The following is a 19,849-nucleotide window of genomic DNA, read 5'->3' as shown; positions in this document are numbered from 1 at the left end:
CTACGTCTAACCGGAGTATATGGGGGTAAAATGAAAACCTAAACACAGAACATGCAGGAAAAAATGAAAGATTCCGAATGCTTATAACTTGAACATTTCTTACTGGATCGGAAAGATGTTTGCATCAATTGACAGGGAATATTTCTTTGCATCTATCGCAATTAATAAAATGTTATTTTCCATTAGATGAACAATTGAATAACTGTAAAATGTTGAGCGTTATCTAAACGCCCTAACTACCTCGTTTTGATTGGCCCGATTTACAATTTCCCCAACACAGCCATCATAACCAAGCAGTCTTGGGGAAATCGGCAATGCAAATACATGAAAGTATGGGGATTTTTGTTCTCACCGAAATGTGTTCCCTAACACAGACTTCAAAACCAAGTAGAGTTGGAGAAATCGGCATTGCAAATACATGAAAGTCGAAGGTATTTTTGTTCCGACTGAAATGTGTTTCCCTAACACAGACTTCAAATCTATGGAGCGAGGGGAAATTGGCATTGCAAATTCATAGAAGTCGGGGGCATTTCTGTTCCGACTGAAATGTGTTTCCCTAACACAGACTTCAGAGCCAAGGTGGAAATGTAAAATAAAATAATCGTTTGATAATTCTTCCGTTCACATATTTTGTCCTAGGCATCATACCAAACGTAAAAGGACTGTCACTAAATTTATTTGTAACGAAGAACATAATCTATTACAATGCATGAATTGACCTTACATGGCATTTATTCAATCTCTTTACTCACAAAGTAAATATATTGAATTCGATTGAATCCGGAAATTGTTTCATTCAATCAAAAATTTAATCAATACAAACAAATGATTGCTAAGCTAAGCTAGTCCAGTTAGAACACACACACACACACACCTATAGATTACACATACATATGAATCCCTACACTGTATATCACACACATACATCTTTAGATTTGTATTTACAAATTATAATGTACCGAATATCAATATAACGCCACCCTACGGTAGAACGGTCAGACCGAGATCGAAATACGATCTGTAACAATAACAAATGCGGAATCCGCGTTAGCATGCTATCTTTTGTTTAGCTTACTAAGATAAGCAACGATCGCTAACCATGGGTGCGCGAAGAAATAAATTGAACAATAAAATCAGTTGAAAACGGTCACTCATGAAGTCTGGTTTGAATACTAGATAATTTTCGCCCGAAAGTGAAAGTGTGAAAATTTAAGTGCAATCTGGAGGTACTGCAATCCAGATACAGTGCAATTAAAAAAAAAAAATACTGCATTGTTCTAATCCCAATCGGAAGCCGGGTGAAGGTCTCGTTAGTAGCAAGCCAGCGAAAGCGACAACGACATCACTCTGAGAGGAACAAGTAAGTTCAAAAAGAAAAAAAATGTCGACACCACCATCACTTGAAAGTTTGAACGCAGCAATAAGTGTCCTAGCACAACAAGTGACACAACTAAATAACCAAGTTAACCCAACGCCGGAAGCTAATTTCGCGCCATTCGAAATTAGAAACCCCACGACGGGGCACATTGCTCAGGTGTCGCACGAGGATCCGTTGGCTCTTCTAAAAACTATAAACGACTACGATGGAAACCCGAATCTCCTTAACCATTGGCTGAATAAAGCGAGGAGGATCAACCAAATTTTTTTTTGCAACGGATTCGGATACTCAACAAAAACAGGGTCATTATTACACATTTCTGCTTGGACTAGAATCCAAAATTATTGGACCTGCACAGGAAGTGCTTGCAAAAAATAATTACGAAGCAAATTTCTCACTAATGGAGAAGTTACTTATTGAGGCGTTCGGTGAAAAAAAGAAAATTGAGCATTTATTATATGAGATTATTACAGCGGAGCAACATGGAAAAAGTAATCACGAATTTTATGAATACATTACGACTCGACTAAACCAACTTATATCTTCTACAATTCTGAAATACGGCAATCAAAATGCAAAGCCATTAATTGAACAATACAAAATGCAAGCTGTATCGGCATATCTTCGTGGATTAAATGGCATAAATGGATTAATTATTACTGGGTATGACCCAAAGACACTTGAAGAAGCATATCATCATGTAATTACAATGGAAGCTAACACAAGATTGAAGAACGAAATTACGAACGTTCCACAAGTACCAGCAAGAAATTATCAAAGAAGATCATCCAACCAACCGAATAACAATTTTCAACAACAAAGACAAGATCAAAGATTTCAGTATCAACAACAAGGTACTTTATACCAACAACGACAACACCAACGAGATTTCCAACCGTTTCAAAGACAACAACACAGTTTTGAGCTACGAGAATTTCAACCATTTCAAAGACAACAACGAAGTTTTGAGCAACGAGAATTTCAACCATTTCAAAGACAACGAGGTTTTGAACAACGAGAATTTCAACCATTTCAAAGACAACAACGAGGTTTTGAACAACGAGAATTTCAACCACATCAACTGCGAGATTTACAACAATTACAACAACAACGAGAAGTCCAACCATTCCAACAACAGCAACATGAGAACCAACAGTTCCAGCAACAACTTCAGCGTGATCGAGAGCTAAGAAATAATCCGAGAGGGGAGCCGATGGAAATCGATCGTTCAACACGATCACGACATGTGAATTATGAAAACAGAAACCAGCTAATAAATAATATAGAAGAATGCGAGGAACACGGAAATGAGGCAAGTTCATGTCAACTATTTACCCTAAATAAAAAGGGCCTTCCATATTTGGAAATTCAAGGAAAAATAAAAACAAGAAAATTTCTAATTGATACAGGATCAAAATATAATTTTATCAAACCAGGAATTGTTGATAAAACATTTCTACTACGAAATAGATTTCATGTTGAATCCATAAATGGTGTAAATGTTATAAATGAATTTGCAAATTTAAATATTATACCTTCTGTTAACGAGAATCAAAAATATTATATACTTCCACTTTTAACTAAATATGACGGGATTATAGGAATTCAAACCTTACAAAGAATTGGTGCAATTATTAACACCGTTAATAACACTATTATACTCCCCAAAACAAAATTATTCCTCAAATACGACGAAAATGACTCTGATGCAATACATATGATCCAAACTTCCCATTTAAATGAGGAAGGGAAGTATAAACTGCAAGAAGTAATTAGCGAAAATTTCAAATTATTTCAAGATAATAATGAACCTATGAAAACCATTCCAGCAAAAATTCGAACTAAGGACGATTTTCCTATCTATACGAGACCTTATAATCCACCACACAATATGAGAAACGAAGCTAAAGAACAAATTCAAGAACTATTAGACAAAGGAATCATTAGAAAATCTCAATCACCATATAATTCCCCGTTATGGATCGTTTCTAAGAAGATCGATACCAGTCAGATTCAAAAATATAGAATAGTCATCGACTATAGAAAGTTAAACGATAATACAATCGAATATAAATTTCCAATGCCAGATATAAATAGTATATTGTCTCAGTTGAAAGGACAAAAATATTTTACAGTTATTGATCTAAAAAATGGGTTTCATCAAAGTAAACTAGATACAAGAGATATTGAAAAAACAGCATTTAGCACAGGAACTGAGAAATACGAATTTTTAAGATTGCCGTTCGGCTTGAAGAATGCGCCGGCAATCTTTCAACACGCAATCAACCAAATATTGGGCGAACATATGAATAGAATATGATTTGCATATATTGACGATATCATCATATATGGAAAAACATTGGAGGAACATATACAAAATATACGTAAAATATTCCAAACTTTGGTTGAGCACAAAGTTACTATTCAAATTGACAAATCTCAATTTTTACAGAAAGAAGTAAATTTCCTAGGACACATTATTTCTACTGACGGAATTAGACCGGACCCAAAGAAACTACAAGCATTAAATGAGTATCCCGAACCAAAGACAATTAAGGAACTCAGAGCATTTTTAGGATTTAGTGGATATTACAGAAAATTCATCCACAGATATGCACATATTTGCAAACCACTAACCAATTACTTGAAAGGTATTGACAACAGAAGAGATAATAACACAAGAATAGATCTCACCCATGAAGCTAGACAAGCTATCGAAACAATTAAAAACGCTATCTCTAACGACGCTACATTAGAATATCCAGACTATACGAAAGAATTCTTATTAACGACAGACGCGAGCAACATTACTATAGGCGCTGTACTTGCACAAAAACAGAGCAAGGCGAAAAGCCCATAACATTTATCAGTAGAACATTGAGCTCTAGTGAACAAAATTATTCCACAATAGAGAAGGAGTTATTAGCAATAAAATGGAGTTTGAAAAATTTAAGGAATTATATTTATGGTCAAAAAATAATTGTTTTCACTGACCATCAACCATTAACTTATACAATATCACAAAATAATGATAACAGTAAGTTAAGAAGATGGAAATCGACAATTGAAACATATAAGATAGAAATAAAATACAAACCAGGCAATACTAACAAAGTCGCAGATGCATTGAGTAGAGTTTCTGTTAATACAATGACTGCTCATAGCGCAGAAGACTCAGACGAATATTTTTTTCCAAGTTCTACTGCTCCTATTAATGTCTACAAATTACAAATATATCGCGCGTAATTGTCCTTCAACGTGAATGATTCAGGAACAGGATCAATATATTCTGCTTCTATTCTAGGTACCACAACAAGTGTATACAGAAACAAAAACTGTTTATTTGAAGTAATTTATCTTATAAATTATAGATGGAATTGCGGAATAAAGTATGAGAATGCTAATATATTTCACGAAGTTTGTTGGATAATAGTTGATCGTGCACTGAAGGGTCCTCTCCGAGATAATCTACTCGCAGCCTCCTAAGCGCACCACTATCACTAGTGGTCAACCGTTTAACGGCGAGTATGAGCTTGATCCATGATAGGGTGAAGTGGAAAGTTGTGGTTCGTGGATGCAATGCAGATGTAGGAGTTTTGAGTTTACGAACATCGTGTATATTGAGGGTGAAAAAGCTACGTATACAACACAAGATGGCAGAACACGCATCTATGTGAATTTTGAAGGAAAAACAGATAAACAACATTATTGGATTATTGCAAGAAACTTACAAGGAACATCTCTCTAATAGAAAAACAAAAATATACTACGCACCAATGGAAGTAAAAGAAATATTTGATGAAGAAGACCAATTGAAAAAAAATTAAAGAAATCCACGATTACGCTCATCGCAATGCAAGAGAAAATGTTCAACAGGCACTCGAGCACTATTACTTCCCAAAAATGAGGACACTATTTGAAAAATATGTAAAAACATGTAAAATATGTGTACTACAAAAATATGATCGTAATCCAATACAGGAGAAACTTACAAATACACCAGTACCAATGAAAGGAACACATTTACATGCTGATTTAGTCTTCATTGACAACAACATTATAATGAATGTAATTGATAAATTGACAAAATATGTTACATTCAGATTTCTAAACACACGTAACACACAGGATGTTGAAGAAGCTTTCATAGAAATGTTAAATGAGTTTCCTCAAGCTGAACATATCATGACAGACAACGAATCATCATTCTTAACACAAAAAGTTCAACTTCTATTCAGAGAGCTTGGAATTAATCATACAACAACACCAGTGCATAGAAGTGAAACCAACGGCCAAATAGAGAGAGTCCACTCTACAGTAAGGGAGATTCTACGCTGTACAAAGAAAGAAAATAAACCAAATAAAATGGAAATTGCACAAGCTTATCGAAAAAACAATCACACGATTCATAAAGTCACCGGACATAAACCGATCGAGTTATGGTTCAATAACATGACAAAAGAGGACTTAGAAAAACTACAAGAGCAGTACAAGAAAGTATTAGAAGAATATCCAAATTTAGATCAAGGACAAGAAATATGGGAAAAAACAAACGATATAGACAAAAATAAACCCAGATACAGGATTAATTATGTAAAGGAAAATCACCCCTCATATATAGTTGATACGAATAACCGTAAAATCCATAAACGACTAATAAATTCAAAATCTTTTCAGTGAAACTCACGTGGATATTCCTAATAACCGCCATCCTAGGAATAGAAATAATCGACGTCAAGGATAAGGCGTATCTACTTTATGAAGAAAAGGAATGTATCGTCTCAAATGGTGAAGTTATTCTAATCCATCAAATCAACATTACACAAATAAAACATGTAGCCGGGGAATACGAATACGTAACAATGACACGAGGTATTAATTCAACATTTAGCTATGAACTACAGGATAAACTTTCAAAATTAAAAGATTTATTTTTCAAAATATACACCCCAAGATTCAAAAGATGGGAAATTTTAGGACAAGTTTGGAAATGGCTATCAGGTTCACCTGATGCCAATGACCTAAGAATCATCAATAATACAATGAACAACATAATAACAGAAGAAAATAAACAAGTTATAATCAACGATCAATTGACGATAAGAATAAATGGCTTACAGACACAAATAGATGAAGTTATACAAGAAAAAAACATGATATATTTTTATCTCAAGCTGAGCCACAATCTGGAATATTTGATACAGGAATTAGTTTATATAACACAAGCAATTTCATTCGCAAAACAAGAAATAATATATCCAGACATATTTACAAAAAATGAATTATTGAACATAGAAAATAAGAGTAATTTATCAATCTCAGAGATAATTCACTGTGGAACAGTCAAAATTACTTCTAACAACAGAAATATGCTCTTTATATACAAAGTTCCAAGGGAAATAAATAAAATTCAACTTTATAGAATTTTACCTATCGAAAATATGAAAAGAGAGTACAGATTGATTGACAAAAATGGTACACTATGGAATAGTTGTACACCACAGGAAAAATATGAATGTAACCAATATTTACTAGCCTCTAAATGTACTGAGGACGACGAAATCAATGAAAATATTTATACTGACATATTGATTATTATAAGAAAACCTACAAACATTACAACCATTCAAGGTCAAATTACAATTTTTCCACCTAAAATACTGAAAATAACAGAAGAAATGTGTATTGAAAACAAGACATTTATCGTACACGAGGCACAATATCAATTTAAAATAATACAATCGAACAAAAACACAACCTATAACAAAATAATCAATGAAAAAGAAATTGAAAGAGAGAAACTAAATTATATTAAACTTAAAACAGAGAGCCTTCATTTTAAATTTCACATCGTATCATTTAGTTTGACAACCATAATAGTGTGTCTAATCGTCACAATTATTATAATTAAAATAAAATTTGGACGCACAAAAATAGAGACTACTATAAAACTGAAAGATCTAAATACAAAAATTAGACGAATAAGAGGAATAGACGAATGCCAGGAGGATTCGCCAATCTAAATGGGGAGGAGTTAGAACACACACGCACACCTATAGATTACACATACATATGAATCCCTACACTGTATATCACACACATACATCTTTAGATTTGTATTTACAAATTATAATGTACCGAATATCAATATAACGCCACCCTACGGTAGAACGGTCAGACCGAGATCGAAATACGATCTGTAACAATAACAAATGCGGAATCCGCGTTAGCATGCTATCGTTTGTTTAGCTTACTAAGATAAGCAACGATCGCTAACCATGGGTGCGCGAAGAAATAAATTGAACAATAAAATCAGTTGAAAACGGTCACTCATGAAGTCTGGTTTGAATACTAGATAATTGTCCCACGTCAACTTTGCGGTTGTATCATAGATATAACCTACCCATTTTATCGTTCGACCTTAGATCGATCTCTCTTTTCTTACATAATCAACTCAGTATTGCTTACATTTCCGAATTCAATACGTTTAGCGCGTAGTGCGTGTAGTGAAAATATACTGTTCTTCAGTCGAGTTTCATGTACCTCATGGACTTCTGCGACAGGCGAGGTTGTTATTCGGTTCTTCCCATTTCGTTCAATTCGTCGGTGTTTTGTCGAAAATACTAAAACGAAGAGCAAACCGAATCCTGGAAACTTATCAAACTACTTCAAAAACAGGCTATCACTCAATTTTTATCTTGTTTAACAGCCTACCCAATGCGCTACACTTTGTTTCAATTTATATAAATTTCTGATGTTGTAGGTCCTCCAAACCATTCTGAAGTTCAGACCAATTGATCTACCATAAATGGTAATATTTAAGGATACTCCATTTTGATCTTCATACTAAAAGTTGGGTTGGACAAGTCTTATATAAGAAGTAAATTACCAATGAATAATACCGAAAAAAATGAGAGAAATAGCTTCTCAATACCAAAACTTGATAATTTCAATATTAAAGTAATACTTGAGCAGTGTCGTTTTGACATTGAATGTGCTCTATTGAATATTGGAATAAAATTATGGGAAGCTGCTTTTTTTTATTTTACCTCGTATCTTATGCTAATCCGTGCCTTTTTGAGGTATTGAACTATTCGCAGTTTTGCGACGATCTTCTATCAGCGATTTTATGGATATCAAGCGATAAATGCGAGACTTTTCAAGTTTTGCTCAAATAAAACCGTCCCTCAAATATCGTTTCACAGTAATTACAGTTTTATGAACTCCATAGAATTACTACACGAAGCTTCAAAGAAAATTTTATTTCTTTAGCATTGGAATGGATAAAAAAGACGGGTGGGTAATGTCGGGGACATAACCGGAGTGACGTAGGACTATACAAAGGGGACAGCTTTCGTTAAATATATATTTTAAATATATTGTTTTATTTTCTTCTCCTACGTGAATACCTACCTATCTACCTGAAAAAATGGATTAGTTTACTGTTTACTCTTTATGAATATGTTGATGGTTCTGAAAAGAACCTTTGGTGTTGTGTTTTTATTATCACTCGATATTCCCATCTTGTTCGGTTAAACCTTCCTGTTTAGCTATTGCGTTTGCCACTCGCCACAGCTTATACAGTTGGAAAATTTCTTCCCATCCAGCTTGTGACATGTTGTTCAGTAAATTACATTTAATGCGACGTGCCGGAGAAACACTTTGCCACTCACTGAAACTAATTGTTGCCTTGATGAGCGCCGAACCGAAGCTGCTCTGTTCTTGATGCGGGTTTTCTGATTGTCGTGAGCAGCTTTGCAAGCCATCTCGAGCACTCCGACGGCCGAAACTCTATAATCGCTGTTAGGTATGCTGGTGCTCCGGCACCAATCCGTTCGGCCTAGTTACCCTTGCAGAGCAATCAGTGAATGCGACCAACAGGGAACTGGAGACCTGTACGGTTCGAGTGAGACTTTGCCTTTCCCCTAACTTGTCCTCCTTTGTTACGTCCACGATGCCGATGCCGTACAACCACACGGGTTTACGGTTTGAAAGAAAATAAGATATTTTTTTGGGGTCCGCGTGTTTTATACTCTAGCGGTACACACTCACAGCACTCACAGGATAGAGAAAAATCGGCAGACTCAGCCAGAGGGGCGAGTCCAACGAGACGAACGAATGAGCGTTAAAAGGGAGCGATGGCAAAAAAATACATTAGAGGCGAATGAACTGCAAAGTTTAAAGCCTCTTAAAAACAAAGAAAGAAAGAAAGAAAAATACATTCATTACGATTTGTTCGCTCGTTGGATTCACACGCAGACTAAAAAGGGTCCTTTTCAGGATCACAAAATTATCTTCAATCTAAAGAGTTTATTGTTTTGTTGTCACTCGATATCCCCATCTTGTTCGGCTAAACCTTTCTGTTTAGCGATTGCATTTGCCACTCGCCACAGCTTTCACAGTTGGAAAATTTCTTCCAGCTTGTGACATATTTTACAGTAAATTACATTCAATGGCACGTCGCATTACCACCATTCAGTATCGGATTGGAGGTAATTTTAACCTGTAATTGAACATTTGCGATGACAGTGGTACAGTCTCGACTTTCAATGTGGGGTCATAATTTGGACCCCGAACTCTATGTTTACAAAAATGTCTAACTAAATATGTCGCATTACAGGTCCGTCCAATTAGCTAAATGTCGAGATAAGTGTAAATTACTGTACTCTCAATCTAGAAGCAATTTAAGAATTGGTGAAAATCAATAAGCTCAGAACAACTGACAAATTCACATACTCATCGTATCCTGGCAAACAAATTATGAAAAAATCAATTAGTGTTTTATTATTATTTTGGATATTATTTTAGAAAGCATTGAACTGTATTTCCTAAACTCTTTTTTGGAAGGTTTAATGGCCCTGAAAAGCGCCTTGTTTTATGGAATGGTTTACATTTAGAAAACTTAGTACTCGTGGTTTTGAAAAAAAAACCATTTCGAACGCCCTCGATGCCGCCTTGTTCTGGATTTGCCACCAAAGCAGTTTGTATAAAGAACAAACTTTTTTCTTCTGCTACCTGATGCCGTTTTGCGATTGCGTTTGCCACTCGCCACTCGCTGCAACTGCCTGTTGTCTTGATGTCCACCGAACCGAATGTGTCCTGTTCCGAATGCGAGTTTTCTTATCGTCGCGAGCAGCTTTGCCAGCTTACTCGATCACTTCGGCGGCCGAAACTATATAACGCCGGCTAGGTGGACTGGTGCACTGGTAATAACGCGCTCGGCCTAGCTACCCTTGCGGGGAACTCCAGATCAACACGGTTCGAGCGGGATTTTGCCTTTCCCTTTACTTTTCCTCCTTTACCATGTCCAGACATGGCTGCTTGGGTTGGTTTGTTGATGTGTTGTGATGCGAACCGATGTGGTGTACGGTTTGAATGAGAATGATCGTTACGGCAGCGGAGCGGGGATTTTTAAGCTGACTGGCTGGTAGAGAATTACGCATGTGTGAGACTGCGACCAATGTTTCGTTCATTTTTTTCTTTTTCCTTTCCAATCGTGCTTCAATCTATTTCGCTGCTGCTCTGGTTGCCCGTTTTGGTCGGTACGATTTGAAGAGCACAAAATGGACCAATCAAAAATGGGCACATAGTGCATTTTGACAATGCTTGATATTTCACAATTATTCAATTATTTATCTCAAGAAAAATTAAATGTTATTCGTTATGATAGATGCGTAGATATATTTCCTATCAATTGATGCAAAAACCTTTGCGATCTATTAAGAAATGCTCGAGTTATAAGCGTTCCAAATCTTGCATTTTTTCCTACTTGTTCAGTGCCTAGATTTCCATTTCACCCCCTATATCTTCCGGTTAGACGTAGTCCTACGTCAAAAAAATTATATAGATCAAAGCCAATCTTCTTAAAATAAAACGGTTCTTCAGAATACAGTTTTCTTCCAGTTTTTTTGAGAGCAATCTACCAGTTTTTTGAAAAACATTATTGGCAACCCTATGTACGCCAGTTTGAAAAAAAAACTAGTGTCGAGAAAAACGCGTTTGAAGATAATTGTTTTGGCCGTACTAGATGAGACACCGCATCACTAAAATAGCTATAACTCGGTAAACAATGAGATTTTCGAAGAATCCTTTCTACGATATGGTCTTGAATGCCTTCTTCTTCTTATCTGGCACTAACGTTCCTATAGGAACTCCGCCGTCTCAACGTAGTATTACTTGCGTCATTTTCATTAGTACTTAGTTGAGATTTCTATGCCAAATAACACGCCTTGAATGCATTCTGAGTGGCAAGCTCTAGAATACGCCTGACCACAGTGCAAGTCAGAGGAAATTTCTTTGAAGAAAAATTTCCCCGACCAGAACGGGAATCGAACCCGAACCCCCGGCATGTTAGGTTTGACGCTAACCACTCGGCCACGGGAGGTCTTGAATGCCTATACTCCAGAAATATGAAGCAAATTGATTGATTTTTTTAAATTTCTAGACTATAATATTGCCTTAAACAAGGGGGAAGCAGCTGGTGCCAAGAATTAATAATACCAAATAAAACGCATAAAATTTGAAACTTACGTAAACAACGCTAAGACAAAAAGTCCATCAATGTGTTGATCAAAATAACTATTAGATAAATTTGGATTTGACAAAATTATAATTGAACAACAATAAGTTGTTTTACACTACACCTACCGATGTTTCATGTACACCTATTCCTACCACAGAGGGTCAAGTGACCATTTATGAATAATTAGTGAACAATGACTCGATTTATATAGTTTTGTTGAGAAACCATCTTTCTCCTGTATATTTCGACATTTTGGGATAACAATTATTAGCAAAATAATTAAATGACAATTTTTGACACGCAAAATAGCCCTGTAGCTTGGAATGGTTACTGTTAGCTCGCTTGGATAGTCAGCAATACAATTAATTCTAATCATTCACTCTTCATTCACAAATACAACAAAATATATAAAACAATAGCAAAAATGTGTAATGCAAAAGGTTTTTTTATCACAAACACACATACAAATCTCTCTAATATCATATGAATGGTTGCACGGGTCAAATCACCAATCGGTATATAAGCGAGCGCCACTCGGAAATCCACTCAGTTATAATTGAACAGCGATTGGAGCATGTTGTCGCTGTTGTGGTGAAGCTAACTTCACTTATCATGAAAGTGCTGATGTGCGCTGTCGCCAAGAGCCTGTTTGTGCACCTTAGGCCAGAAGGGAATCCATCAGGAGGAGAGTGATGCCACAAACGGTTCTGTTTGAGACATTGGAGCAGTCGTCACACACACATACACATACACGTGCGGAACTATTTTCGTTTGGCTGCCATCCAGCATCGAGAAGATTCCGGAAAGATGTTATCGTTGCTGAAAAATAATCTGACAGTTCCCCGGGAATTGAAAAAAAAACATTCAAGCGAAAGAGTTTATTTTAATTTTTTCTAACCATATAACACTGCGGCCAAATACATTTTTAATTTTTGCAATTAACATGTAGTTATCGAGTTAGCATTAACCACTGGTGGGCTTCGAGTATCGAGGAGAATCTGGAAAGATGTTATCGTTATAGTCAAGTGCAATTAGCAGGAAAGCTTCTGAAGGTTGTTCTTCTCCATCAGTAGGATATTTTCGTATCCAATATTGGATGCGCGCACAACGGAAAATGTTTCGCATCGCGAAAGCCATATAATTTTCAATCGATTATTGCTCAGTCGCTGAAAGTTTCAAACTCAATTACGGACAAAAAGCATACTTAAGCGTACTCTGGTGGTGAAACGCATTCATTTTTCGTGAGGACATCGACAAGACATCGTTACTGAACGTACTGAACGAGCTGGAGGAGCTGGACGGCGAGGAATCGAGGGATTGACCTGACCTGAAACGCATTCAGTTTGTTAGGAACTGCGAGGGAGCGCAGAAAACCCGATCAATCAGGAGGAAAAGAGAAGGCGACCAAGAGAGTATCAGCATCGAAAAACATCGGAGACATCGGAGCAGCCGCCACACAGACACACATACACGCGTGGAACTATTTTCGTTTGGTTGCCATCCAGCGTCGACAAGATTCCGGAAAGATGTTATCGTTGCTGAAAAATAATCTGACAGTTCCCCTGGGAATTGAAAAAAACATTCAAGCGAAAGAGTTTATTTTAATGTTTTCTATCCATATAACACTGCGACCAAATACATCTGGTTTTGTGCTTTTTCAATCAAGTACGATCAACGTAAGACCACGTCTTTCGGCAATTTAATAGAGGTGCAATTAATCTTAAGAATAAATTCCCGCACTACGCGCACTGGCAAACGATGTTTACTCAACAATTTCTCAAACGAACGCTCGAACGCAAAAATTATGTAGACTGATTTGATGCAACAGATATTTTGTCTATTGGAAATGGAATACAAATCATATCACAATACAAGCAATGTATTATGTATTATACAACTTTCGTGTGATTGCTTCTTTTGCTGAATATTGTGCCTTCAACGTAACGCTCTCGTTATCGAAGTCCCCCAAATATTAATTTATACATTCGTTCAGAATTGATTCAGATACAACTAAAAACAAATGATCACTAAATCAACGATAGTCCTACGTCACCCTTGCGGTTATACCACAGATATAACCCACTTCCTGTTTTTTGTAATAGATTATGTTCTTCGTTACAAATAAATTTGATGAACGTCCTTTTACGTTTGATATGAAGTCTAGGACTACCATAATATGTGAACGGAGGAATTGTCAAAAGATCATTGTATTTGACATTTCCCTCTAAAATTATTGCACCACCCATGTTTACGTAGTTCTAAAATCGCTAAAGTTCATTCTCCTCTAGTATATGGAATGTCGATTTTCTCAGGCTTCTCAGTTTAAAAGTACGTTTTAGGGAAACATATTCCGGTCTGCTCAACGACAAGCGAGTACAAAAGTACTCAACACCAAAAAAAAAAATGGGTGGGTTATATCTATGATATAACCGCAAGGTTGACGTGGGACTACCTTAGCTTAATAATCATTTGTATGTATTGATTGAATTTTTGATTGAATGAAACAATTTCCGAATTCAATTGAATTCAATATATTTGCGTTGTGAGTAAAAGTTTGAACAAATGCCATGTCTCTAGTGTCTGCACGATCTTACCAGGTACCTAAATTTAGGAGACCGTGTTAGGGAAACGCATTCGAGTCTGCACAAAGGCAAGCGAGAATAAAAGTATTCGCAGTTGGTTTAGAAGCCTTTATAGGTAATCGGATTTCAGTCGGAACAAAAATACTCCCGACCTGCATGAATTTGCAATCCCAATTTTCCTAGACACCTTGGTTCTGAAGCCTGTGTTGGGGAAACATATTTTAGTCGGAACAAATTGCCCTCGACTTGCATGTATTAGCAATGCCAATTTCCCTCGCTCCATGGATTTGAAGTCTGTAGTAGGGAAACACATTTCAGTCGGAACAAAAATGGATTTGAAGTCTGTGTAGAGAAACGCATTTCGATGGGAACAAAAGCTGCCCCTACTTTCATGTATTTGCAATGTCGGTTTCGCCAATGCTGCTTGGTTTTGAAGTCTGTGTTAGGGAACATATTTCGGAGAGAACAAAAGTCCCCCTACTTTCATGTATTTTCAATTCCGATTTCCCCAACGCTGCTTGGCTTTGAAGTCTGTGTTGGGGAAACCGTAAATCGGGCTAATCAAAACGAGGCAGTTAGGGCGTTTAGATAACGCTTAACATTTTACAGTTATTCAATTATTTATCTAATGAAAAATGACATTTTATTAATTGCGATAGATGCGTAGAAATATTCCCTATCAATTGATGCAAACATCTTTCCGATCCAGTAGAAAATGTTCGAGTTATAAGCATTCGAAATCTTGCATTTTTTCCTGCATGTTCAGTGTTTATGTTTTCATTTTACCCCCCATATATTCCGGTTAGACGTAGTCCCACGTCAAAATACCCCCGACTTGCATGTATATTTGCAAAACGGATTTCCACGGGTAAATCGATTATGAAGTCTGTGTTGGAGAAACCGTAATTCGGGCCTATCAAAACGCATAGAAATATTTCCTATCAATTGATGCAAACATCTTTCCAGTCTGTTAAGAAATGTTCGAGTTATAAGCATTCGAAATACGGGTAGGGTTAGCACACAAATCGGCAGAACGAATGTATGGGGAAAAAGGAAGTTCTTCCAGTTTTCATGAATTTAAACCGTTTAGAGATTAGCGAATTATAATGAATAGCATATCAAACAAATCTTAGAGAATTTCCGATTCGATTGGCATGCAAATCATGAGAATTCGTTCAAAGTGAAAATAGTTATTAACGTTAACTTTATTTCATAAAAACGTGACCTGTTTTCTGATTTGACACCCTTCCTGAAAGACGTAGATCTACGTCAAAAAATAACAAGAGAGGAGTATATATTGAAAAATACAATCGATGTGTGTTTCAAGAAAAGTGTAGTGTAGGCAAATGATGTTGTGAAAATGTAATTTGCAAGAAAATTTTGACAAAACAGTTCAAAATTGGTCATTTGACCCCTCGTGGTAGGTTTAGTGTTAAACATGTTCACCTTTTGAAGCAAAGCGGCATATGTTATCACTGCTTGAAGATTGTTGTGTGCTACACCCGGAGACGTTCTAGACAACGATTGGGCCATAAATATCAAGCCAAACATAATCTCTCTATGATTCTTTAGTTTACTTTAGGTCTGATTCTCGAATACACTTCACGGTGGAAACGAAATAAACGGCACGCCATTGAACTACGTTTTACGAGTTAGTGAAGTGTCGAAGATAACAATGAGTTTTCAGGCAAAATGAGTACAGGCAAACCTTTTTTGTTGTGCGGGAGATAGGGACCGCACAAAAAAGTCGCATAAAAAAATCGTGCAAAACTTCAACAGTAGTGCAAACTTTTTTTGTGCGGTAGATAGGGACCGCATAAAAAAAGTTCCCACCAAGAAAAAAACTAAAATCCACGCCATTCACCGTTCAATTTCCTTTTGTTTCCCTGCTTTGCGATAGGACATTTTGCCTTTTCGGTTGCGCGTGACTGCTTTGTGCTTTTAGTTGCATGTCGAAACGTGTTGCTGTTAGAAATCATGTCATGCAAAAACTTAGAAAAACTTGCATTTGATGAGAGGAGAGGAATGATTTCAGAAGTGGATATTTGAGACGCAATTATGCTTTTTTCGCACTGAAATGCATATAAACCATAAAAAAAAACTAAATGAACAATAACTTCGTCAAATATGCTTCTTTTCATACACCGCACAAAATAAATCGCACAAGAACAGAAAATTGCACAAAAAAAATTCGCACAAAAAAAACGCACAAAAACAGGTTTTACTGTACTTTTCAAATAAAAATCATTAATGAGAATTAACTTCTTCGCATTAAACTGGTGTTCAATGTGAATGGAAAACTTTATTTTCTTCATGTGGTATAATAATCTCATACAAAAATTTTATCTGAAGATAATTTGATATTATAATGATAAGTTTTATTGGAACTAATTTCGTACCCAGATGTCGACACCGTACCGTTGTCATCGCGAATACGTTTCATTTCGTGTCCACCATGAAGTGTTTTCGAGAATCAGGCCCTTTATCTGTGTTTGAACTATAGAAATGTATATGGATGAAAGATACTGACGAAAGGCTTCAACTTATCACGAAGAATGTGTCCGTTTTAATGGTATTTGTATTTGCATGAGCTCTGGAAGTATCAAAAGAATTTCCCCGTTGAATTACAAATAAATTACTTCTTTGTTCCTCTATCTAACATTTTTGCGATATTAGTTGCACACAACTTAATTCAAAGTATGCATTCCCTTTATGCATCAACATGAAACGTTTTCAGAGAAGATTCGTTTCTGAAAAAGCGTGGTTGGGAACGTGGTGTTATAAATATTGAAATGTAAAACTGATCTTACGAGTTGATCAAACATGAGATTGAATTAATAATTCCCATTCTAAACAAAGCACAGCGCAAATAAACATTAGTAAATATTAGTCGCGAGCGGTTGGATGAAGGAAAAAACAGAACTGTTCTGTTTGTACAAGATTGATGTGTCATTTCCCATGTTTACCGCTCCGTTGGATTAAGCTAAACAAATTGGCACAGTGTTCTAATACATAGCGTGCGTTATTATTCTTGGGTGCACGTGTTTTTTTTTGTTTAGTGCATTCCGTAGTCATGTTTGGGAACTCATCAAAATCGCCTTCTATTTTTTACGTTGTTTTTTTCTGGAAAATCTTGACGTATTGAAGAATTTCATGCAAACTCGTTTTAGGAATTGACTGTGAAACTATGCAACTGTGCGGGTGTAAACATATTCAGGAAACTTTGCATACAGTAAGTTACCTCTAATACGACATACTCAGTGTCGCATTGGAGGCAAGTGTGACCTGTAATTGAACATTCGCGGTGACAGAGGGACAGTGTCGACGTCTGGTAGCGACTTTCAATCTGGGGCCATTATTTGGGTCCCAAACTCCATGTTTACAAAAATGTCCAATTAGAGGCGAAAATGTCCAATTATTCGTGTCGCTTTACAGGTCTGTCCAATTAGTTAGATGTCTAATTAGAGGTAAGTTACTGTACTTAAAATCTTTAAAAAATTAGAGGCCTTTTTAAAAAGGTTCAAGTTTTGTTTTCTTCAATTTTTACAATCTGAAATTTGCGTGAGATCTACAAAAATTTGGAGGAAACTGTTTGTCATAAACATTTTAAAAAATGAAATAAAATTACATTGGTTGTAATTTTATCAAAGAAAACATGTGAAAGTTGTTGTGAGAAGAACTTTTTCCTGTAGAATTTCCCTTCTTCTGATGTATGGATGCCTTGTTGGGTATTGTATTGGTTTTTCACATAGTTTTTTTTTCAAAATGAAAAAAAAGCAATAGAAGTATTGTTTAATGAAAATATAATTAATTTCTGACGAAAAGTCAGTAAGAAAGCCTGACAACCCGAGTAAAATGTTGGTTCTCAAAATTTCTTGATATGTTTCCTCAATAACTCTAGGTGCGTCCAAACGTATGTCACTGCATAATATAATCTATTATACGTAAAACAGGAGGTGTGAGTGTTAAAATTGCTTCATTAATACTCAAGGAAGCAAAGGACTATGGTAATAATATAAATAAATAATTCCTGTTTACAATGCAACACAAGAATTCAACCATGAAACGATAGTTCTCAGAGAGGCAGTTGTCTTCTCGCCTGTTCTCGGCTCCCGAGACCAATGAAATAGAGCAACGTCAGTAAACAGTAATAATAGTTATAAAACGTTTAGATATGAATTAATTAGTACGTAAGAAGACATTTACGATTACGGTGCCGGATGAAACCTTACAACGTTGCCGTTGATGCGAACCCCCGACACGACCTTTCGTCGATAGTACTGCGGGAAGAGAAAACACATCCCCATCCCGCCCAGGATTCAGGTACATCTCCGGCGGGAAGATTTATGCGTCTATAATGTTTCTCCAACAGTTTGAAGCCATGCTACAAACCACACCGCAGAAAGTCTCTCGAATCTGCTTTTGGATATGCAACCATTGTGGGCTGCTGGTTACACGAGTAACTACTTCTATGCTGAAGTCAGAATTAATAATAGCTATTTGCTTTATCGGGAGCTCTCCCCTGGGAATTGCTACGATTTCTAGCACTGTGTTATTGAGGTTTGGACAGTATTAGACAAAGGCGATCGACAGGAGCACGTATTGTAATTATGTCCAGCAATGCTACCTTATCTGTATCACTGCGGAGCAATCTATTTGTGCAACACGCCACATAATAACACATGACTTCGACGATTAATTGCATTTGTAACAATAGCACAATCTGACCTTTCTCTCATCGAATATGACTTGGGTTAGCTTCGAACTTTCGAAATAAAATTGCTGAAAATCAAGAAATCGGGTTTTGTTTTCTTATCGTTTGGGTACAGTTTCTTACAAAAGATCATCCCGTGGTGTTAAATCGCTTTCTGGAGGGAAAAAAATCAACTAAATTACCGCTTGCAATTCAAACCAAAATTACCATCGACCGACGTTAATGTTTTATAACGTGCTAAATTTTACCTCCAATGGAATTCGAACCAAACATTCCGCCAGCCAAAATCGAAACGCTCTCGCGCGCGTCAAAGGCCGCCGAAATCTGCGGAACGCGTGGGAAGGAATCGTGGCGGAAGCGTAAAATTCAATAAAATACTGCCATAAAATATGCAATTACCTTTGCCTTCCTCATTCCAGTGCATCGAGCTCCGTTCCAACCTACACGACGTGACCCCCGCGTAAGACTGATCCCGCAAGCTAGAGCAATTTTTCAGTCCGTAAAGAAGATACCTGGTGGAATCGTTAATAAAATTATAGCTAGGGCAGGCACGGAAACGAATAGACGGAAGCAGCTTAAAATTATTTTCCCAACATCAGCGAATCTTCGTCCGGTCTGGAGTCCGGGGGCGTGGGGACGCAAATGTCGCCGCA

The 19,849-nt window shown here is 36.5% G+C and overlaps 1 protein-coding gene across 1 annotated transcript; it reads left to right on the top strand.

Annotated features, from left to right (window-relative positions):
• The first annotated feature begins 1,674 nt into the window (after positions 1–1,674).
• Positions 1,675–19,027, top strand: LOC129761379 (uncharacterized). The gene is made up of 4 exons (XM_055759101.1): positions 1,675–2,382; positions 2,428–2,700; positions 6,056–6,250; positions 18,885–19,027. Exons 1-4 carry the CDS (start codon positions 1,779–1,781, stop codon positions 19,025–19,027), a joined length of 1,215 nt encoding a protein of 404 aa, XP_055615076.1. The 5' UTR covers positions 1,675–1,778.
• Positions 19,028–19,849: the final 822 nt, after the last annotated feature.

The sequence above is a fragment of the Toxorhynchites rutilus genome, chromosome 1 (genome assembly GCF_029784135.1).
Source record: "Toxorhynchites rutilus septentrionalis strain SRP chromosome 1, ASM2978413v1, whole genome shotgun sequence".
In the NCBI taxonomy this organism is placed as follows: domain Eukaryota; kingdom Metazoa; phylum Arthropoda; class Insecta; order Diptera; family Culicidae; genus Toxorhynchites; species Toxorhynchites rutilus.
Note: the sequence above shows the minus strand (reverse complement) of the source record. Positions and strands in the feature narration are given on the sequence as shown.